We start from the raw sequence: 23,820 nt of genomic DNA on the forward strand, positions 1-23,820 counted from the left end.
AAGAAATTAATTGGAGTGGTCTACTACAACGGTGCACCAATTTTCTGAGGGGGAGAAAAGCCTCAAGTTCAGTTCAAATGAAATGCCTCATTTGCCACCTGGCATGTTCACAAAGCACTTCCTCGGCGCCATCCATATTGCAGTGGTACAAAGTTGACTTGATAATTGAGAGATTTTATGGAGTTTTGGGCTTGCTGAATATTACATGAAACATCCCAATCAGATGAGACTACTTTAAATAGTATGTGTTAGCACTTCATTTGCATGGGGAAATATGTGTTTGTGTGTGTTTAATTTAATTAAATGTACGTGACATGTTGGATCTTAATACAGAACATAGGGAAAGATTTCCCAGAATATATACGTACATTTACTTCAAATCATTGTAATCACTGCATTTTTAAAAGGCCTATTATATCGTTTTATACATATTGTGTACAAAGTATCTGAAGCCACATGGGAACAACCCCACTCAGCATGAGTTGATAGCGCAGGCTACCCAGATACCATACACTGCAGCGCTCGTGTATTCTCTCTGTTGGAACCGTTATTAGAGTAGCAGTTCAGATTGATTTACTCCGCCCTGTCCTGTCTGTTTCGACCAATGGAATATGAGTCATTTGCATGAGGTTCTGTGTTAGGCATAAAGACACGCTTGGAGCACTCTGTCTCAAACTTCTCAAGTAACCTCAGGCACTGACAATACTTGTAGTCATACCTCTAATTGGAGTAGTCTACTACAACGGTGCACGAATAACCTGGAATAACTTTGCTGTACTACAAACTTGACTCAAGCACACAGTCAGTGGGACTGCGTTGACTGGATCATCAATAATATGGGAAAAGACAAATTATTTCTCTTGGTTGTTTGGATATACTTAGAAAACATTTGCACGGTTTTCTCAACAACCACTGAACTGAATTATTTTGGTGAGTAAACTAAGAAATTAACGCTCTTTCTTGTGCAGAAGATACTAACAGACTATTGTCGAGAATTGCCTTATAAATTACATTATTATGACACGAGCTAGCCGCCAAGGCCATGAAACCTTGGAATAGGTAAACATTCCAACCTGAAGGGGTGAACTTAAAAGAGTCCGAATGACCGGGAGTTAACTCACCGAGACCTCTTCAGGAGCGAGTCATATTTTTGGACTCCTTCGCGGCTGTATTTGGCTGCCCTCACTGGGCGCAGGAGAGCAGTAAGATATACAGTTTCATTTGCGTAGTAAAGTTGCCTCTTTTCTCAATACAAAAACTGTTTAAGTTCATAGCCTAAAGAACGTGCGCATGTGTTATCCGTGGTTTATTCACCAAGTCAGACCATTAAAATCAGTTTTGAGCAAATTATAAGTCTGAACAGATAAACAAATGAAACAGATGGAGGAAAGGAATAGTAGTAAATTAAAATTCAGCTGCAATTTTTTTTTGCAATAATTTTTTTCACGATTTTACGTGAAAATAATAAGTAATTTTGTATCTGTTTTACCATAAAGAAATGTGTGATGTGTTAGGGTGTTTTGTGGCAACTGGGGGCACATTGTAAATGTTTATTGGCTTCTTAGAAAATAAAATGTCCTAAAAGTACAAGTGAACAGAAAATAAAAAATGTTTTGAGTCTGACTCCCATTATTTACTGTCTGGTTAAATAAGTGACACATTTATGTTTACACAGGTAACAACACAGACTGGCTGTATGACTATTCAGACATTGAATCCAAGTTTGCCCTGCGGACAGCTGAGGTGCCTGACGATGACCTGTGCTATATAGAGCCTGGCCAGCCTGACAGCATTATCGAGTGTGAATTCGACTCAGAGGCAAAGACCTTCATCGTCATTCATGGATGGACGGTAAATAAAGACCCATCCCAATAAACTGCCAAAACCTTTTCATGTCCTTAACATATCTTTATAAGTAATTGGAATCCCTACAGAAGGCATATAGAGTCAACTGGGCATATAGTTAAACGACTTTGAATAAAACAGGTTTCATAGATAACTACAATATAAAGAAGCTTGTATTTCTCAGTATATTTCCTGTGAAATTCATGTACCCTACTGCACCCAGCATGTTGAAAGAGTTGGTGTGAGGCTCAATATTGACAATGCTGTCTGTGTTAAGGTCACTGGCATGTACGAGAGCTGGGTCCCCAAGCTGGTGACTGCTCTGTATGATCGTGAACCCACGGCAAATGTCATAGTGGTGGACTGGCTAGCCAGAGCCCAGCAGCACTACCCCACCTCTGCAGCATACACCAAACTGGCCGGGCGAGATGTGGCCAAGTTTGTCAACTGGATACAGGTAAGACTAATTAGTGTTTTAATTGGGATCAAAGTATTAAAGTTCTCAACATTGATATTCTGTCAGTTTGTAGTTCTATTCTGCTAGAATTATGAAATTAGCTGTTAGTGGTATGATGTTCTCACAGTTTTTTTTTGGCTTGCTGTCTATTGTGTTGTGTATCTCTGGAATGTTACTGTGTTGCTTGTTTGTTAAGAAAGTTTGGCCACATGTTTTCTATTCCTCCCCTTCCTCAGGGTTTGCTCGATTACCCCTGGGACAAGATTCATCTCCTGGGCTACAGTCTGGGGGCGCATGTGGCGGGCATTGCCGGACTGCTAACCAAAAGCAAAGTCAATAGAATCACAGGTGAGGAGTGATGCAACATTTTCACCATTTGAAGCATAGATGTCATAAACAATGCCCCATGAAAGAAGACAGTGACATTGTATTTTAATCAATCAAACTGAATGTGTCTAATAAACACAGTTGTGTACATCTTCATTTGGACCAGACCACATCAGAGCTCTAGGGACAGAAACACATCTGGTCATCACAGACAGCTTGACTGCATTAGCATGGGTCAGCGCAACACCACAGCTCACTCTGTAATCTCTTCCAGGTATGGACCCAGCAGGACCCACCTTTGAGTATGCAGATGCCCAGAGCACCCTCTCCCCAGACGATGCAGCCTTTGTGGATGTCCTGCACACCAACACTCGAGGATCCCCTGACCGCAGCATCGGCATCCAGAGACCCGTGGGCCATGTGGACATCTATCCTAATGGCGGCACTTTTCAGCCTGGCTGCAACATGCAGAAAACCGTGATGATGATCGTGTCCACAGGCTTCTCAAGTAGGTTAAACTTTTTAACCCTTTCATAAAGAATAAAAATGATTCAATTAATTTGTATTGCACTCTACATTCAAACTGAATCTCAGAGTGCTACAGTAAAACATTGCTAGAAAAAACATAGTTAAAACAGCCCATAACAAAAGCATAATTTAAACATATTTTAAAAGCATAGCGTTTAATACGTTTTTAAAAAGTAGGTAACGCCTTTCTGAATAAAAAGGTTTTTAGGCCATTCTTAGTCTTTCATGACCTTCTGCTCATAGCCGGATTTTACATCACTCCTGATGATGAGACCTTTCAAAAATTCAAAAAGGGCTGTAATGTGTTGTTTAATGAGTTTGTTTCCCTGCTCATTTCCTTCCAGATATGGACCAGATTGTGAAGTGCTCACACGAGCGCTCCATTCACCTCTTCATCGACTCGCTGTTGAACTCACAGGAGCACCAGAGCATGGCCTACAGCTGCAGCAACAAGGAGGCCTTCGAGAAGGGCGTGTGCCTCAGCTGCCGCAAGAACCGCTGCAACAAGCTGGGCTACGAGATCAACCGCGTGCGCACCCGCCGCAGCAGCAAGATGTACCTGAAGACTAGAGAAATGGCGCCATACAAAGGTGAGCCGGCTGAATGGGACAACTTCTCAGTTAATCTTGTGAATCAGTGAATCTGAGTTGTAGCCGGTCAGTTGATTTCCAGAACTAGACATCATAGAGGCACGAATGAATCTCAGTATAGAGTTATGTAAAAACATTACAAATTAAGAGTTGGCAATAATGCATTACAGTAAAGGATGTGTGGAGACACATCAAATATATAGATTAAAACAACTGAAAAAAACTCAGATATCTTAGACTTTCTCAAAGATTTGATCCAGACAATTTTTGCAGTCTTAGTAAGCATGGTTGCTATGGTTTCATGTTATTGGACAGGTATATGCACACACACATATGGAACAACTAATGTGAAACACAAAATTGACCCAAAGTTACCTCGCAACACATCTTACAAATTGTTTCCATACTTTTTGGCAGTACTGACCGATATTCTTCACAGATTTCCATTTATGAGTCTATTTGGCGAATGCTTTTTGCCAGTATGCCAAACTGTAAATGCATTTTGATTTGTTAAAAAAGTTGCCTAGAGACAAGTGAAAAGAAGTACAGCTTACACAGCCTTAAGGCCACATGGTTACATGCCAGAGACAGGATGTGTATTTCAGTGCCAGGTGCTGTGAAACAGGACACGGCTATATGAAGCTGGAGGGATGACAGATTTCTAATGTCACTTATGGGATTACCTTCTGGGTGTCAGAGGAGATGTGTTTCATGGAAGTGTCTAGTATACTTAAAGTACAGAGACAATGCAACTTATGTGGTTAGGCGCCATATGAGGCGGGGTCTTAAAATAGCCCAAAAGGACGTCCTGGTGAAGCTGCAGGTGTTTCTATACAGGCTTTCTCAGGATTTCAGATGTTGTCAAAAGGAATGTTTCCATGTCTAAGAATAGCCCTCTCCCAACAGTTTTCCATTACCAAGTGAAGATGCACTTCTTCAGCAAGGATGCACTGAGCTTCACTGAACAACCAATCAGAGTGTCCCTGTTTGGTACCCTTAACGAAAAAGAGGACCTCGCTCATGTCTTGTAAGTATGATTTCTCCTGCCTCAAAAGCAACTCAATCACTGCATTGATTTGGTACTACCAATCAAAATAATGGGACTGTCCTATTTGACAAACAACTTGTGTTCTACAATATCAAATCAAATAGCCATTCATTGGTCAGTTGTACAGTTGCTGAGAAAAATACTTAAAAATAATCCAAACAGGCAACTCAGTGTCAAGGAACCTGCACTTTTATTTATGGCACCGGGGGAGGTGAGAGCAACTTCACAAGTGCTCAGATCCTAAACCATGTTCATCACATATAATTTGCATACAGGCACATTGTCATAGTGGCGTACATGTAAACAGTCATACACAGGTCTCATCTCAATCAATATTGTGATCTTGTTTACTACCCTCAAGCCACACCTGCAGGCGCTATGTTTGCCTAAATTACAATATTGAGTACACTGTGTACCTTTGGTGGTTAAAAGGTGCAGCCTTAACCCTGTGCAGCTCTTTGATATATGGAGTTAAGCCCCACTCATTCTAGTTAATGGGGAGGCCAATTTTCCCTGTCACCTGCACTTGTTGCAAGGCAATGCTCTCAGCAAGCTAGTCTCTGAGCAAGTTAGCCCACTTCCTTTTCATAGTTTCAGGCCTCTGAGAGTTCACATGACACATTAACAGTTTATCTAAGTATTAAACATTTCCCACATAGTAATGCAGGTAATCTGGCACTGGAACATTGTATCATGGAATAAATGTAAATGTGACTTACCTTGATAGTCAGTCTGTAACATGAAAGAAAAGATCACTTCAACCAGTGCTTTACTTGCATTAACAGCAGCTACATTCCTGCACTTCTTTTTCTTTTCTATTTTGTCTTTCTGTTTCTTACGTAAAGTAGTATTTATTGTTACATTAGGTCTCTATTGCTCGTAGCTTGACTGTTCTCTCCCTTGTATGTCGCTTTGAACAAAAGCGTCTGCTAAATGTAAATGTAATGTAAATGATTAAGTGTGATACTTCTTCTGACTTTACCCCTATAGGCCTGAACTGAAAACGAACACCACCGTATCTTACCTACTGACTACTGACACGGACATCGGGGAGCTGCTGATGGTGAAGATGATGTGGGATAAGGACTCTTACATCAGCTTTTCGGACTGGTGGAGCAGCAGCAAATTCCACATCCGCAGGCTGAGAGTCAAAGCTGGAGAGACACAGGCCAGGTACCTCTTGGAAACATTAAATTGTATATTGTCATCATGTGATATGTCTAGTTTCAACAGTCTAATGCATTGTTTTTCATAATAAAGATGTTTTGTATGGGTACCCACTAAGAATACTTAGAGAGAAGGAATGCGACTGGGTTGTGCCATAGAAGGAAATAGTGACAGGCGTGTATGTTTCCACAGGGTTATCTTTACCTCTAAAGACGGGGAGTTTGCGTATCTCTCCAGGGGAGGGGAGCCTGCTGTATTCGTCAAGTCAAAAGACCACCAAACAAGTCGCAAACAAGAAAGGTAAAAAACTATCCTTCATGGGGTTCCTCTGAGACTAAATGACAACCAACCATCAGGATAGAAGAATAACTCTGTTCATATTATCTCCTTTCAATCACAGGCTTCACAAGCTGAAAATGCATGGAAGCAACTTCAAGCAGAACACTGCATAAGATGGACTTGAAGACACACATCTTTGGAGCGAGTGAAGTATGGACCTTTGCCTCTGTTACATGTTCCCCCTCTCATCATCTGTGACATTGAACTGAAGTCTATATCAATCATGTTACATCTATTTACTCATTATAATGAGATTCCACAGCAGCATTTATACTGTCAGACTTTACTCTTTCATTTTGCCTTAACTACTTGAAGAACTGTTTACACAGGTTTCTAAAATACAAATATTTTTGCTAGTTTATCAAGAATGCGATTTTTATGTGATTTATGCTAAACGTATGCTTGACATTGTGGAGGATGTAAAGGAAGAAAGGATGAGTCATTTTTATTCACTGGTGCCTGTAGGTTTTTTGTGTGATATCAATTGAAATGAAGAAACATCGATTATAGCATTCCCTCTAAATTATACACATTCACCATTGTAAATAGCAATTAGACACAGAGATAATACTACATTTCTTTTGAAGCAACATTTATAGTAGTGTTGCAGATTATACCTTAGAATTACTGTACTGTGTATGGTAAAGCTGAATATTAAGTTACTGGATGGTTAAATGAAGTTTGGCCTAGTCTAGTGCAGAAACTACCTGCTTAAATGTATTTTTGGTAGAAAATAAATGATTGTTGCCTGCCAGGGATTGGAAAAAAGACTGTTACTGTGATGAGCCCTAAAAACAGACGTTTGTAAATGCAAGCAGTTGTATTGAACATACCTGCAGACAATTCTGGTGGACATAATAAGAGGGACAGGATTCAGTAAAATGTGGTCTCCTGTTCACATGCACTTATGGAAGCACTGAGCCCAGAGCAAATGCAATGCTAGGAACAGACCCTCTATTTCTGAATCAGTCCTTGTCTGAGGTCACTACGTTATTCACTTCAGCTGTATCATGCACATCATGTTTACGGATTTCTTGTAAACAGAAAGGTATCACTTATAAAGATGGCACATTCTCACTACCTGATATTTCTCTGTCAGCTGTCAAATCAACTGAGCATTTAAGAAGAAAAATGATTGCCGACTTAGCCACAAAGTGTATATTTATCAACGCTCTTGCCATTGCATTAGATATAAATATGCTACTTGTAGAAACCTATTAATGGTCATAAAAGCAAATAATGGACAATGTTTTATTTGCTTTGTTGCATTACACTGCTGAATCGTTACACCCTTTTATAGAAGCATCTTGCCATGTATACAGTTAGTTCATATGTGATCAGTCATGCTGTGCCTTACTCACTGACGCCAAAGCAGAGGGACCAAAGACATTGACAGTCATTAAATATCAAATGAAGTATTGGATTTCTGTACATACTTGTTTTTTAATTTTTTTCTTTTTGTGTGGCTATTCTGTTAATTGCTAGTCACTTTCAGGGATCAGATCCCTGTCAGATGATTCCACTTGAAATTATACCTTAGTTTCATAAGTACTCAGTTGCTGTTTGTTTTCTTTCATTTGGGAGGATTTTGTTTGTATGAACAATCACTACCTTTTAATATTACACAGTTCCCAAGAACACGTTAAAACATTGTGGTGTCCATGGTTTCGTTTTTGTTTAATGACAGCACAACATAATAGCCATACATCCACTAACAACGTTTCATATTTTATTTATTAAATGTATATATTTGTATATTAAGTCTAATATATTATGCCAGGGTTAAGTTGTGTTTTTATCAATTCTTCCTGAATAGCATTATGCTTTCTTTCATTATGTATTTTGATTTAATTGACTTCAGTGAGCTGAATGCTGTGAGCTGTGCCTATTCACCCTTAGGAACTTCGAAGTGGCACTCTGTATGGTAATCTTTGTGTAATAAACTGGACATATTGTAGTCTAATTGTAGTGTCCCTTTTTAAGTCTCTGTGATAAATGTGTATAGTGTTGCCCTCAACAGCACACATCATGTACATGTATCTCAAATCATATCTCTAAACATGTATCTCCAACATTAATAACCAGGAAAAGTTGGAAAACTGGAGAAGAACCAAACGTGACCATTTTAACAGATTGCCCTTTAAAACTCTCTATCTTACACACACACACACACACACACACACACACACACACACACACACACACACACACACATTTTGCTATCAAAAAACACGGATACTTGTCTCCAACTGTGTTACTAGCTACTTGTATGCATAACTTATGGTCCCTAAAATATCTATGCATGGCCCTAGCCTTATCATTACCACAGTTATGGCCATGGAACTGAGATAGCCTCTCCGGGTGTCAGGCTTTGCTTTCACATTCAAAAGTTCTCATTTCGTCAATAATACTGTAGCCTTTACGAGAAAAGCTTCTCACAAAAGTGTTTTTTTTGCCTAAAATTCAAAATTACCTGGAATAACCTTGTGCCAAGACTCCCCAACTGTTACATTGATATTTAACATCTTATATTTGACTGTTAAAATGCATCCCATGGTCAAGGTCTATACTACCATTGATGCGCACAAATGATCCGACACTGAATCTTGGTCAAATTGTTTGAGTGCCAAAAACGTTTGGAACTGTAAAGTTAAGCAACCGCTTCTTAATGTGGTAGAGTGCAAACCTTTAACTGGACAAATCAATTACATTTTACATCAAGAATGCTGGATTTGCACCTCAGGTTGTTAAAGAGCTACATGCTAACCTTCAGATAACAGGCTTCAGTGTCTGAACAGCCCCATGTAACAATGTCTCACTGTGTTGAATTAACTGTACTTTCAGTTTAGAAAACGTATCGAGTAAGGGATTGTATAACTTTCAAATCACAATGCACCTCTTAATCCCCTTGTCTATGGTCATAGTAGGTTAACAGGAAATGATTCAAAGAAATTACATAACTAAACTGTTGCTAGAAAATCCCCAAATTTGATTCTTGGAAGACCAGTGCAGCAGTCAGCAGCGCTCCAGGACTTGGATTCGGACAGCTTACAGTTTCCTGACTCAAGAATCCCTAGAACTGTAAGTCGCCCTGGGAATGTCAGCATCAGCTCCAAAACAAAGAGGGGGATTCTGTCTGCCAGCTCTCCTGTTTTACAGCTAAGGAGCAAGAAAACAAACTGGACATCTGCAAAGAACATCTTACCTCTTGATTAGGCATGGGTTGTCCTTCTCTTTCTCTCTCTCTGTCTATCTCTCTTTGTGATAAATACACAGAGACACACATGCTCACTCATAAACAACCACATTTTCATGTTGCCGGTTTTTGTTTTCTAATTGAGAAAGAAGATAAGGTCACAAACACGGGAGATGGGAGTTGCGTAATATGGATTCTGAAATGAACTACACTGGCCCTTCTCTCTTTATGATGTGTTCTTGTGCTTGGGTTAGACAGTCTTTACACTGTTTTGGACATTCTGTTAACCTGCTGATGGGACAGAGGCATGTGATTCCGCACTCACTGGACTTAAGAGAACACAAGGTACATCCCACAAGATGGAAACACAACTGCCAAGTCACCCTAATTTGTTGAACGACAGGATGCACATGGGTAAAAAGAGGATGACATTTCTAACAAAAGGTCCCAAGATGAAATAGTGGTTCCAAGAATTTACATCAGTCAGTTGAGGGTGCTCTGGCTCTGACATTCTGTTAACCTGCTGATGGGACAGAGGCATGTGATTCCGTACTCACTGGACTTAAGAGAACACAAGGTATATCCCACAAGATGGAAACACAACTGCCAAGTCACCCTAATTTGTTGAACGACAGGATGCACATGGGCAAAAAGAGGATGACATTTCTAACAAAATGTCCCAAGGTGAAACAAGGTCATTATGAGGGTGCTCTGGCTCTGGCAAAATGTGCCTAATTTATTATCTGTTTTACCGTGACTAAGGGGGAGGATACTTTTCACATTACATTTCCCTTAACCACCATCAAATAATGCAGTAATTAGCATTAAGAAACCATGAACCTGAATACTAATAAACCTCATGTGACAGGATGTGACAGGCAGCAGACAAATGTGAGTGGGATGGTGTGGCCGTGTGGGTGTCAGGGGGTGAGGGGGGCTAAGTGGGGGTAAGGGGGACAATAGCTTTTGTCTTTGATGCAGGTAAAGTTGCCGAACAAGTTTCCCCTTTCTATCATTCATAATTTATTGCAAATTGGTCATATTTTATAGCCTACCATAATGCAATAAATATACGATACCTTCACCTACATGGTGGCCTACCTTAGTCCAATTGATTTCAACTGAGAGAGAGCCACATTCTTCGTCTTCATGAAAACCTATATCAACTGCGAAAAACAGAGAAATTAAATGGGTAACAGTCAAAGTTAGTGTTCAACCATGCACAGAAACATAATGCTTTCTTGAGGAACTTAAAGAGTTTTTCTCAGACGTCCACCGTCACAGAACGCATCCCGGACGCCCGCCGTAACAGTTACTCCGCCCGCAGGCAACGGCCAATGGGATATTAGATTGGCGGTGAGAGGTACTATTTAGGAACCGAATTTCTGCACTGAGTCTCAGATATCAATACTGTTCAAGCGAGTTTGCTGGCCAGAGGACTGCCCTATCACCCATATACAGTGTATTCCGTTGCTTTACTATATAGGCCTATTCAAGAAAAGTCGTTAGATAAACTCGAAGGTGAACTTTTTAGAAATCTGTTTCAAAGACATGAAATTGCGGTTCCACCAATGTCTTTTCTGGCTCGTTCTCAGTTGCACTGTTTTTGTCGTTTCTTCTTTGGAGGACGTACTGTCTCAGTCAAACTTTGGTAAGTTTCACTTGTAAAATGTCCTGTCATTTAAATGTTTCATCATAGTAATAACATTGTTTTACTGTATTTACAAAGACTTAGGAACAGTTGTAATTGCGTAACCCTGTCTATTTCTGTCGTATATCTTACATGTTGGTGTATACCTCTATAACATGTTTTAGCGTAATTGCAGTTTGAAGTACATTTCCCTGTCAAATTAACATTGTCCTTTTTGTAAACTGTTAAATGAAATGTTATCACAAGTGTCTAACACTACTGTCGCGTGTGTGAATGATAACGTATCTCATTAATATGGCACGCTCAGTTGCTACAGTGTGCAATCATTCACCTTCTCTTAGGGAAGGTTTTACGACATATGCTAAATAAAATCAGTTGGTTAGCTCATTTGCCACTCCGTTTACTTCAGATCAGAAGGTTGCCAATGTCACGTTTTGTAATCTAAGACTCCTGTGAACAGAAGTAGGAGGATAATGCAAACAATATTGTGGCAATACAGTCCAGCACAGGGTCAAACGGTCATGGGAAAGCCATTGTAAATGGCGCCGTAACTGCCCTTCAAACCTATCCCTGTTTCAGAGTGGGCAATAGAAACAATTACTGGAAGAATGTTGTTCAAATGTAGACTACTGACTGGTAGATACAATATGTGTAATGGCTCTAACCAGAACACTTTTTTGTCCGTTTGCAGATAACTTTTTGGACCCTTTAAAGGATTTGTTTACTTCGGAAGATGGTGCTGGTCCTCAAGTCAAATTTTCCCTGCGCAAACCAAACCGGCCAGATGATGATGTCTGCTACATTGTCCCTGGCAAACCAGAGTCGCTGTCTGGTTGCACTTTCAATTCAACCTCCAAAACCTTTTTGGTGATTCATGGATGGACGGTGAGTAGCCATTGCATGTCTGATGTATTTCTATAGTTTGCACCATGTCTGTTTATTTATTAACTGTCCAGTTTATTGATACTGACACCACCTGTGGCCTCTCTGTATCCTCAGGTGATCGGAATGTTTGAGAGCTGGGTGGCTAAATTGGTGGCAGCGCTTTTTGATAGAGAGCAAAGTGCAAATGTCATAGTTGTGGACTGGCTCAGCACTGCCCAAAATCACTATGTCATTGCGGCTCAGAACACCAAGAGTGTTGGACAAGACATCGCTCATTTCATTGACTGGATGGAGGTGTGTGTGATTTCGCTGAATCAGTATTAGTATCAGTATGAATCAGTGTCAGTATGCAAGGATACTTGACATTGACTTTTGAGAATAACAGTGTTTTTTGGGTGAAAATCTTGTAGGAGACAACAAACATTCCACTAGAGAACCTTCACCTCATTGGCTACAGTCTTGGTGCTCATGTTGCAGGATTCGCTGGCAGTCACACATCCAACAAGGTTGGACGAATCACTGGTTAGTATGACTTTCATATCTAAACATCTGTCACAGAACACCATATTCTTTGTTTTGTTTTGTTTGTATTGTTTAATCCGTTTTGAACACCAACATAGAAAATAACCAAAATATTAAAACTGAAAAACACTTTTCTGCAGGACTTGACCCCGCAGGACCAGTCTTCGAAGGTGTCCATGCCCACCGACGTCTCTCACGCGATGATGCCCATTTTGTTGACGTGCTCCACACTTTCACTCAAGGCACGCTAGGCCTGAGCATTGGCATCCAGCAGCCAGTTGGCCATGTTGACATTTACCCTAATGGGGGAGCCTTTCAGCCTGGCTGCAACCTGAGAGGTGCCCTTGAGAACATAGCAAACTTCGGCATACTTGGTGAGAATCAGACATGAGAATTAAGAGTTATTATAAAAAAAACTTTGAATATTTTGACAGTGCACATTTATACAGTGGAATTACTTTTGGTAATTGAATTTTCCCCCTTTCTCTTCCAAGCCATGAATGATGCCGTAAAATGTGAGCACGAGAGGTCCATCCACCTGTTCATTGACTCACTTCTGAACGAGCAGGAGGCCAGCAAGGCATACAGCTGTGGAAGCAGTGAGATGTTTGACCGTGGGATGTGCCTCGGGTGTCAGAAAAAACGCTGCAACACCATTGGCTATGATGTCACCAAGGTCCGCAAAGCCCGCAGCGTCAAAATGTTCACAAAGACTCGCGCCTCCATGCCTTTTAGAGGTACAGTATTTCTAACATACTTCACCTTGCTCATTGCTTAACTTAAACTTCTGGTACTGTGGCAAGATAAAGAATGGTTTGCTGTTTTTCATGCTAAGTTACGTTTCTTTTCCAGTGTATCATTATCAGCTGAAAATTCACTTCTCAAGTAAGGTCAACCAATCAGAGATGGACCCTTCCCTCACTGTTTCCCTCCATGGTACTAAAGGAGATGCCGAGAACCTTCCCCTTAATGTGTGAGTAGCACTTTTGGCTTACAGTTCAAAGGTCACCCAAACAAAGCATAGGCATAATGGGAAAGCAAACATACTTCTTCCTTTTTCTGAGGTAAAATTCACATTTTGGACCAAATGCTTAAACACATGAAACATTACGGTCAGAGAGTGTATAAAATGTTTGGTATGTCTCTACCGTAAATCACTGTTCTTCTCTGAGGATGGAGGCCACAATAATAAACCATTAAAAAAGATAATCACAGGATGTTAGTCAGACTTCTTTGTCAGACTGCGATTTACTGTGAAGATCTTTCCTTTGCAGTAAGGAGAAAATTGCTGCCAATAGAACACATTCTTTTCTTCTGGTGGCTGAGAAGGACATTGGGGATCTGCTGATGCTCAAGTTCAGATGGGAGGAGTCCACCAGCTGGACTGCATCTTCACTCCTACGCATAGTGTCATCATGGTGGTCCGGTGACTCAGCCACCCCCAGTATAGACGTCCACAAAATTCGCATCAGAGTCGGGGAGACACAGAAAAAGTACGCTTTGATTCGACATGATTCAGTGAGCAATTCCAGCAACTCAAAAGCTGGTACAAGAAACAGTGTGTCAAAGCTGGCCTAAGTATTTCATTTCCCGTCTCACTGACTTCTTTATACTTTTACTCTAGGATTGTGCTTTGTGTAAAAGATCCCAAAGCTGTTAACATGGCCCAGGAAGTCACCTTTGTAAAATGCAAAGATGAGTGGAGAGGCCCATCACGAAGGTAAGTTGTTGACATTTTTCTTATTGTAAATCAATTTCACTTACTATTTTCTTTCAAGTACACGCTCATATTTTGATTTCATATTCAGGAAGAACCTACAGACCCACTCACACAGTTCCTGAAAGGAAGAATCATGTGTTGCTTGACAGACTTTTTTTATTAATGATGCAGTCTGCGATTCAGATGGAAAAAGATTGTTGATATTTTGGCTCAACATCCAATGAAATTACTCACCACCTTCCGTGCTCCTGATGCGCCGTGTTGATTGGCTGGGAATGTTTATGCCTCTATCTGAGCCACTATGTTTGATTCCCATTACAAGGCCAGGACTATGTACGAACGTGAGGAGCAATTTGGTGAATTCGACCAAAAATGTAAGGGATTCGAATCGTGGACTGTACCTTTAATAGTCATAGAATAATTTATGATTGCGTTATTTATTTATTTATTTATTCTGCAAACACAAGCACGTGTACACTGTATTGCATCCTAATCCCACGCATTGTGTACAGACTGTACAGCAATTGCTACTATTTAAAACATGTCAAAGCATATTGTAAGCACAGCCTTTATGACAGATGGCCAGGTACAACGAACACATGAAATATTGCTTTAATTTTAATTACTTTCTATCCAAATCTTTGGTTAGTTTAACTAAATCATAGGTATACACTAAATGTACAAATTACCAAATTTTTGAATATGATCTGTCACTTTCTAGTGTAATGTAGTTGTGTACTAGGACATGTTGTCCTAAAGTGATTGTTGGAGGCAGGTATTTCTTTTGTCAGGACATTTGGCATAAAATGATCAAAATGTATTTATTCTAAAGCACTTTTGCAGGTGCTATGATTTTTAAGCCTGTGAGCCCATATTAAACTGGGTTGCCATATATAGAATGCAAATCAAATCAACTACAAAACATATAATTGAGTTCAACTAATTTCTCAGTAAGAAATAACTATAAATTCACCAATAAACTGAATTAACTTGTCTGCCCATGAAAAGATTTTGAACCCATTTCCAGAACAATTTGGTCAATTACATGATACAAAAAAGTTATATACCGGTAATATAGGTACTGGACTAATAAGACTGAGTATCTGCCTTTTGAAATGATACCGTTCACATAAAGTGTCATGTCGGTATACATGTCTGATCACTGTAATCTCATATTGATATCTCATGTCATATAAAGTGTAATGTAATACATATCACTATGTATATAAATGTTAATGGTATGGTTGCGTATTTAAGGTGTTTCAGTATAATAAGTTCCACTCAATCAATGGTACAAACAGAACATGCATTGCACTTTAAACCTTAGGTGAATGTTAAAGCAAATATATGTGTTTTTTGTTCAAGAGGGTCAATAACATGCTGGTAACTGGTTTACACGGTACAAAATGTTAATAGATATTTATGTGTTTTTTTATTGTTGTGATATCCATAAACTTAAAAAATATGAAGACATTTACCATTGTGATGTACATATACATACTGTAAATAGAAATACTTTAATAAACTAACTTTTCTGTATCTAAATCTAAATATTTGTATCATGGTTTTGTTTGCTAGTGCTTGATATGTGTATGCAGAATTTCACATTGAAATACATAAATTAAAGTTATGTTTTAATTTGAAAGTCTGATTTAGAGAATTGTTATTTTAATATATATCGTAATTTCAGAGGTCAGCAATGTTGTTACGGCAATGCATTTCAGCCTGACATAATTGTACTTCCTTTTTCTTTTCCAAAAATCTGTTTACAGAAAATTATACAAATAACATTATATTTGAAGTCAGAAGTTAGTATTATAATGTTGTGATGTATCTAGTCAGGACTAGAGATGGAGCTTGTTTGAAGTGAGGGTAAGGGTTTTGGTAAGGTTTTTCAAACAAGCAATCCAATTAATGTGTCACCAAAACCTTCCATTGTATCCTTATGTGAAGTGATCCTCCTGAAACAGCAAGAGCTTCCGTTATCCTTATGATTTCCACTTAGATAAACCGCCATTTTTTTTCTCAGTAGTAATCATGCATTTGATATCAACCAGCCCTGATGCATTGGTACAGGTGGAAATGCACACAAACATCTCTCTGGCTGGCTGTCAATCAAACATGAAGAATTGTGTCAAGGGCTCTTTGGGGTAGTGTAATGTGGAAACCTGGATGATAGTCAAGACTCAAATTAGACATCAAGTTGAAATAGCTCTGCAGAGACAGGCGTTGGGAGGCTTGGAAGCCTGTGTGAAGCCTGTACTCATAAGAGTTCAAATAGCGTCTGAGCATGTTTGGACAGATGGAGCTAAACCCAGGTCCAGCTTTATTAAGCCCAGCGAGCTCACAACTGCAGAAAGACACTAACAAGTTGGGAGATGTTTTCCCATCCACAAAACGCCACCAAACCTTTTGCACACGGCTTGGAAACGAAATTCACAGAGCACTGAATCAGTATAAATTATTTCAAAAGCACAATCAAGTTTGCTTTAGGCATTTGCAGGGCCGCAGATTAACAAAAATGGCAGGATTATTCAGCATTAGGCTGTCGTGTTCACTTGTGATGGCAACGGAGAGGCAGGAATGGGGGATCAGTGTTTACTCAGTCTGATCCATCTCCAAGGGGCGTCCAAACAAGAGCACAGTGCCAGCCATAACGGCAGAGAGAGTGAGGATGGCTAGAAGAATAGCCCACCACTGTGCCTGGGGGAAAAAATATAATGACTTTTGTGAAAACTTACAAAACCTTAGGAGTTCATGGTGACAAAAAGGAACCAAAAAGTTAGACAGAGCATAGATAATAAAAAATAGATTGTTCAGTCAATTAGTCAGTTGGATGTTTGTGAAGAGACTGATTATGGTGCAATTGAAGGAAGACTAAATATAAATATATATGTTAACTATATATATAATGTTATATCTAATGTCGCCATGGATCTATCTGTTTACGTAATGCAGACATACTGTAAACGTACCTCCATCCAGTCAGCCAAGTCCTCAAACTCATCCAGGTGGAGAAACGCATTCTTGAGCCTTGCTATTGGCCCATCAGCGTCCAGCAGGCGACAGACTTGGAACTTGTCGCAGTAGCCCTGATTCCCAGAACAGGGAGCCCCAGCAACCAAGGCCACGCGCTTTCCTCGGAAATGCTTGGCCAGAACGGAGGAGATAGTGCTCGCACATGTGTTGGGTTTGTCTGGCAATGAACAAAGACAGCAAAGAACTCATTTGTTTTGCTTTTTTAATGCCTTTCCTGATGTTTCTCTTGGGTTGTAAATTTGGTCAGACAGTTTCTTCTAAGTGATATACTGTTGACTTTGAGACAAAATAAATAAATAAACACTACACTTACTGATTTGTTGACAACACATGTGGCATTTCTCTCTCATGGACTCTCCCGGACAGTCACATTGCTCCAGGCCGTACTTCACACAGAGAGACAGAGAACACTCCTGAGACAAATAGAAAAGATGATTTAGAGTGCTTAGTGTGTGTGCGTGCTTAGTGTGTGCTTAGTGTGTGTGTGTAGGGGGTGCTAGCGGGGGGCTAACTCTTTTTTGTTCGGGACATATAGAAATATAAAAAATGTGGCTGAAAATGTGCCAGGTTATAAAATTCCCTCCAATTGCTTGCTTCTCTGGAGGGTGATCTATGTGAAATGTACAAGTACAGCACATTTACTTGTCTTTCACAGCAACATTGTTCGCCAAGGCCTCATTCATCATCACAATGGATGACAGGATTCAACCAAAACCAACACAGTCAATATGGCCACATTCTGTGAAAGCACAATACTCACTCTCCGTTTGAAAGGGTTTCCTTTTGAAACAGCGTTACATTTCAAACCCAGCGTGTGGGTTGTGTTTCTAATTAGTAACCGAGCACCAACACAGCCTCTCACTAGTGCAGCATGTTTGATTCTTTTGTGCAGTTTAATGTTCACAATGTTGGCTATGGTTGGCTCATTGCGAGCAACAGCATTGACCTTCATCACATTCCAACGCACCCCTTGAAGACAGACACGTGTCCCCAGACTACAGACAGTCATGTTGGCTTTGGGACTGGGAGCAGGACAGACAGGAGAGGCCCCAGTGCACTCGCTCTCCATCTCGCACTCTGACTCTTCCTCACATGGCGTACCCTGGGCTTTGAAGTCACAGCTCAGGCTGCAGCAGAGGCCTTGGCTGGGACTGGAGTGTAAGTCAAAGAGGATGCCAAGGGAGTTCAGAAGGATTAGTGGAGGCCTGCACAACACCAACGTACAACTTGTACGTTTGCCATTACCATAAAGCACTGCCAAAGTTTTCCGTTTCATTTAGACACTCTAATCCAAAATGACTTACAGTATTGTGAAAGCATGCATTTTTATCAGTACTTGGACTGCAAAAGACTTGACCCCTTGACCTTATCAGCTCTTGAGCCATGCCGTTCTGGCTGAACTATTAGACCAATTATTTCCAAAACGTCACTTAACCTGAAAGTAAATAACAATACCAGTGTAGCTAACAGCGCAAAAGAGAAAAATCTAGAAAGGGAGTCCCATACCTGCAGATCTTGTTTGGTTTCAGGCGACATTGTACAGCCAGGGACTCCTTGGAGCTGTAACAGCACGGGTCCGTGTCGTTGTGCCCCACGTCACACTCCTCTCCATCTTCCACAATCTGGTTTCCACAGATGGGCTGATCACTGACTGGAGCAAGACAGAGCATGCACACGGACACATCCGAGTTGGACAAAGATGAGTCGTAAAAAAGCACCCCCAGTACCTCAAGGCGCTAGAGATCTCAGACAGATAAGCTATGTAATAAAATAGCGAATCTTCCCCGAGGGGGCTTGTCTCCTGACTCTCACCAACAAAGCAGTCGTCCTTCTTTGTTTTCAGCAGTCGGCTGATGTGCTTGAGGCTGCAGGGGGAGAATTTGTCATTGTTCTCCTGCACCTCATTGCTGGCGTGAGGGAACATCAAATATCTGCCTTTCCCTCCTTCAGATCCCAGGCTTCCACAATCCGGGCCTTCATCATGCTGGAACCAACACAGAGGAGTGCACATTAGGGGATGGTTTTTCATGAAATCGCTATTGGGATTTGCTTAGAAAAAAACACAGCTGTTCATAAAAGGTACCCTCTTGTCCAACAGTGAGGTTGAGCTGTGTCTCTTTTTCTCCCTGTGAAAAGAGGAGTTCAGCAGGGGTACGTTCTGCTGCACTGGTTTTTAGTCCACAGTTCTTCAACTTGATTTATACCCTGGGCTTATTACAGGGCTAACTACTGAGAGTCTGACCTCAGGCGGTGTGTGATCATAAACCTCTCAGACCCAGTTAGCACTTCCTGTGCTGTTCAGGTTATTCTCAATTGAACTGGGTATATGTAAAGCATACTTAAAACAACCAATAGACCTTTTGATGGACATAACTTAACTAAATGTTTCATACAGTAATTCAGATCACCTCAAACATGACTTCCAAATGGATATCAGTGCCAGTGTCCCTGGGCCCTGGACAAAATGTTCCTACTACCATAACTATGACGTCAACAGAGATAGCAACTCATCTATCACATCTTCATTGATGCCTTTGTCTTATGTCTAGGGCATATGGGGTAGCCTATTCCTAGCAACTGTTTTTACAAAAACAAAAACTCAGCAAGTGAAACTAAACAGGATTTAAAGGCTGCTCCCTTCGTGACACTCAGGATAAAACAGTAAGGTCTCCCCCAAGGTCTCCTCTGTACATAAAGTCAAATAGGCAGCAGACTGTGGGCTGATTTTAGCAGGAGAGGCCACATAAATCTCAGGTGAAGCCTTTTTCTTTGATCTCCACATGATTTCATACTCAGTCTGGAAACAATGAAGGAACGTCTGTCAGGACATGGCTTGCTAGAGTCAGCCAAAAAGTGACTTAATTTATAAAGCGGAAAGGTTGGGGGGGGGGGGGGGGGCGAGACAGCCAGACAGCAGAACTAATTGGCTCAGGAATGCAAGTCCACAGCCTGTGGAAGGATGGCCATCATTCATAAGGAAAGGTGTCAGTGGAGGAGAGGTCATCTGTGAGTAGTGTGAGCTGGTTTGTGGTGGGTAGTACAAGAGGTGTGGTTTTATAATGGGTGACAGCACTTGTGACGAGGGCGTGCAGACCTGCCCCCCCCCCCCCCCCCCCCCCCCACCCCCCCCACCCCCGCCTCTACAAAAACAGACCCTCAAAGACTTAACTGACTGTTCTTTTTGCAATGGGCATGAGAAGGAGGTGGACAGGGGGTGGCTGGCTGCTGCTTAGGAAATAAAAGGAGGCAATAGACTCACTGAAGCACCGAGACTGTGCCCCAGTTCATGGGCCAAGGTGAGATGGATCTGCCTGGGGGGTAGATAGTGGCCGTAGTTCTGCAGGGTGATCAGGCCCGTGTTGAGGCTGGAGCTGCGGCCGTCCCTCAGGGGGGTGTGCCTGGAACAAATCCCTCCCCAGTTACCTGGAGGTTCAAGAAAGAACAACATACAAAAAAAAAGTCACAGTGACTGATGTTTTTTTCAAACTCGCTGTTGACAACAATTTCCACGAAGCTCTGTCAGTTTGTTATGTATGAGGGGTGTGTCTTGTTTTCATCTTATCTGCTCATTCATCTTACACAACGACCCTGGCCCCCCTTCTCATGAGCAAACATCACCTGAAATACCACTCTCTCACATTTCCCTGAAACAGTGGGGGCCATGTCCCCCAGACTTACATAATGGCTAGGTATGCTAACCTCAGGATTACAAACAGCTGGACTTTTTCACACGTGAACACAGCTGCCTTTCAGAGTCCTCCGTCCCAAAGGGCCCTTGGACTGAAATAATAGCCTGCTGTTTAAGAGGCTGTGGCCCTGGTGAATCTGTCAGCCTATCAGCACGCATTGCCCTATGTTGACATGACAGAATGCTTGGAATGTGGAGTGCATTGTCAATCTTTGAACTCAACCCCGTACCTCCAATCCCACAAATACTCAGAAAACCCCCCCGAGAGAGTATGTGCTTGCATAACCAAAATATTCAAATCATTTGGATTATCATGAATTTATTCTGTTACCAAATTTAATTTAAAAGGCTAAGCATACTAATCATACTAGTGACTCTACCTCAATGAACATGGCAAACACTATGTAAAGTGAGCAATGTGAATCATTCGTCAGTGACTCAGCATATCTGCCTTAACATGCTATGTTGAACAAGTTTATAGTTTTGTTAAGATCCATGGGCACACGTGAAACACCAAGGGATTAATTGCCTCTTTCACAATATGAGAAAGAGAAACCCTAAGGAATGCACGGAGAACTGGGACATGTGAACTGCTGCCTGGTGAACTCGGTGACAAAGCAGCAGAGTCGTGTTCTGAAAGGCTTCTTGTAGTGGTCACAGAGGAGAGGAGCTATGCAGTGATTTCCTCAACAGTGGCAGTGGATTGTCCAAAACGCCTATCTTCCCAGTTGAGGATTGCAGAATTAAGTTGATTTCAGTGATTCACCTCTGTCATTACAACATAAATGTTCACATTAATCTGTGCGTCAGTGGACAAAGTGGACAAATTAATTGAGCCATGCCAGCTAATGTGAAGAGGCTTTCTACAAAAACCATGACTGGCATGTATCTGCTCAACTGAGCCATCATTGGGAGTCACCAAGGGACCTTACCAGAGAGAGAATCATCCCTATCAAATGGCCGTTCTGCAGCCGTTGGCAGAAATTGTGTCCCCTCTGCCATAGCATATCTGTACAAATCATCTCGCTGACCTTATAAAGAGTCACATTTTGTATCAATGTGAATAAAGCATATGTCCTATGTTTATATGTGTAGCCTATATGTGCTGAGAGACTGTCATATAACGTCATGTATTCATCTATTTGTTTATGTCTGTGGCGATTGTAGCCTACAGACTGTGAAAACAAATCCCCTGCAGGACCATAAAGATGATTTCTATCTACAAACAGTAACGTAATCCAACCTATTTCCGCCCTTTATGTCCTGCCTCACGCGGGTACATGTTACTTAAAGTGGCATTATGTAGGAATTGTACTTCAGGGTTAGGATTAGGATGATCAGTTTAACCTTAAAATAACAGCTTAAAAAAATTGGCGTTTATTAGGCTATGGAGAATCGTCTGCGTGCCATTGCCATACCAGGGTCCGCAGGCATATTACTGCATTATGTAGGTTTGCCTGAAGCCCTACAGTTACTACTGTCTGCCGAACTACTCCTACATACACTCCTACCCAAATGGTGTATTTAACTTGTATGTGTGAAAAAAACACATCGGCAGCAATATTAAGTGATATTAAGGGCCTGATTTACTAACAGGATTGCGCCCATTTCAGGCGTAAAATAGCGGTCGTAAACATAAAACGGTATTTACTAAGGGGGCGCAGCGCATATTAACGCTTTGTGGGTGTGGACGGGGAGGACACGAAAAGGTGGGTGGAAACATGCGCAAATATTTGGGAGGAGCGAAGATAAGTGCGCCTAATGATGTATTGCGTGGTATTTACTAAACTGCCTGACCAGCGCACGTCTCTAATTTGCGGGATAATTCTACGCCTCATAAAAGCACGTCTTAACCAGGAAGCGCATTTCCATTGCGTCTGAAAACGTTGATATGGCGAAAGTTATAAGAACAAGGCGAAGATATAGACAGAGACAGCGCACAGAAATATTTTTTACAACTCGTATAACACTTTTTCAGTTAAGCGATCCACAAATCATTAGACGGTACAGGTTAACCAGCCACGCAATACTTAAATTACTGAACCACATCAGAGACGACATCGAACCTTCCAACGGAGATCACATTCATGGTAAACTCCGGACAACATTGCAAATATTGGCATCGGATCATTTCAAACAGTTATAGCATCAGCAGTTGGTATATCTCAGCCTTCACTCAGCCAAATATTCACACAGGTAATCGACGCATTGCTACGGTGCACTGGTCAATACATTTCCCCACTGCCACAGCTGAAATTAGAGACATCAAACAGGACTTTTTTTGAAATTGCAAACTTTCCGAATGTAATATGAACCATTGATTGCACCCACGTCCATATATATTGTAGTGAACCCATGTCCCTTGTAGAAATTATCGCCATGTACACATCTATATTGTTATAATAGACAGTTTTTAATGCCACCAATAGCATATTCTTTATAATTGTGTTCTTTTAAACATCTCGCTGTAGGTGATGGCGGGCATAACAACAATATAGCAGCGCACACATTGAATCAGGTTCAGTGATTGAGCGAACGTGAACCAATATATCTATCTCCACTTCGCTGAACTTTCATTTTCTCTTCCTAAATAAAAGTAGCTCCTACTCCTAATGTCCGACCGCAGTTCAAGCAGCGGTCGCAATGTTAGTAAATCATAGGGCGGAGTAAACACAGTTTGCCCAGCGCAGATCTGGTTTGATAAATACCACGGAAAATGTGCAAAAACACCGTGCGTTAATGTGCGAATGCAGATTAAGCAGCGGTCGCATGTTAGTAAATCAGGCCCTAAGTGTACTAGACAGCGATTTATTTCTGT

The 23,820-nt window shown here is 41.1% G+C and overlaps 3 protein-coding genes across 3 annotated transcripts in view; 2 read left to right on the forward strand and 1 right to left on the reverse strand.

Annotated features, from left to right (window-relative positions):
• The first annotated feature begins 688 nt into the window (after positions 1-688).
• Positions 689-8,258, forward strand: lpla (lipoprotein lipase a). The gene is made up of 10 exons (XM_080832688.1): positions 689-930; positions 1,676-1,851; positions 2,123-2,302; positions 2,539-2,650; positions 2,904-3,137; positions 3,502-3,747; positions 4,654-4,774; positions 5,786-5,968; positions 6,155-6,262; positions 6,363-8,258. Exons 1-10 carry the CDS (start codon positions 837-839, stop codon positions 6,412-6,414), a joined length of 1,506 nt encoding a protein of 501 aa, XP_080688814.1. The 5' UTR covers positions 689-836; the 3' UTR covers positions 6,415-8,258.
• Positions 8,259-10,920: 2,662 nt separating this feature from the next.
• Positions 10,921-15,805, forward strand: lpl2a (lipoprotein lipase 2 a). The gene is made up of 10 exons (XM_080860744.1): positions 10,921-11,148; positions 11,840-12,033; positions 12,148-12,327; positions 12,444-12,555; positions 12,696-12,929; positions 13,050-13,292; positions 13,408-13,528; positions 13,830-14,048; positions 14,180-14,275; positions 14,364-15,805. The coding sequence occupies exons 1-10, from the start codon at positions 11,049-11,051 to the stop codon at positions 14,395-14,397; spliced, it is 1,533 nt and encodes a 510-aa protein (XP_080716870.1). The 5' UTR covers positions 10,921-11,048; the 3' UTR covers positions 14,398-15,805.
• A 1,068-nt stretch (positions 15,806-16,873) lies between these two features.
• The window catches only part of LOC308382033 (uncharacterized protein), a gene marked incomplete at both ends in the record, with an annotated part of 32,577 nt that continues 25,630 nt past the window's right edge, over positions 16,874-23,820 (reverse strand). The window contains 7 exons of the mRNA XM_080859716.1: positions 16,874-16,978; positions 17,251-17,471; positions 17,628-17,727; positions 18,282-18,465; positions 18,821-18,965; positions 19,127-19,298; positions 20,574-20,737. Of these exons, the coding sequence (XP_080715842.1) occupies positions 16,874-16,978; positions 17,251-17,471; positions 17,628-17,727; positions 18,282-18,465; positions 18,821-18,965; positions 19,127-19,298; positions 20,574-20,737 (1,091 nt within the window). The remainder of the gene's footprint in view (positions 16,979-17,250; positions 17,472-17,627; positions 17,728-18,281; positions 18,466-18,820; positions 18,966-19,126; positions 19,299-20,573; positions 20,738-23,820) is intronic.

Source organism: Sprattus sprattus (genome assembly GCF_963457725.1).
Source record: "Sprattus sprattus genome assembly, chromosome: 2".
Classification (NCBI taxonomy): Eukaryota; Metazoa; Chordata; class Actinopteri; order Clupeiformes; family Clupeidae; genus Sprattus; species Sprattus sprattus.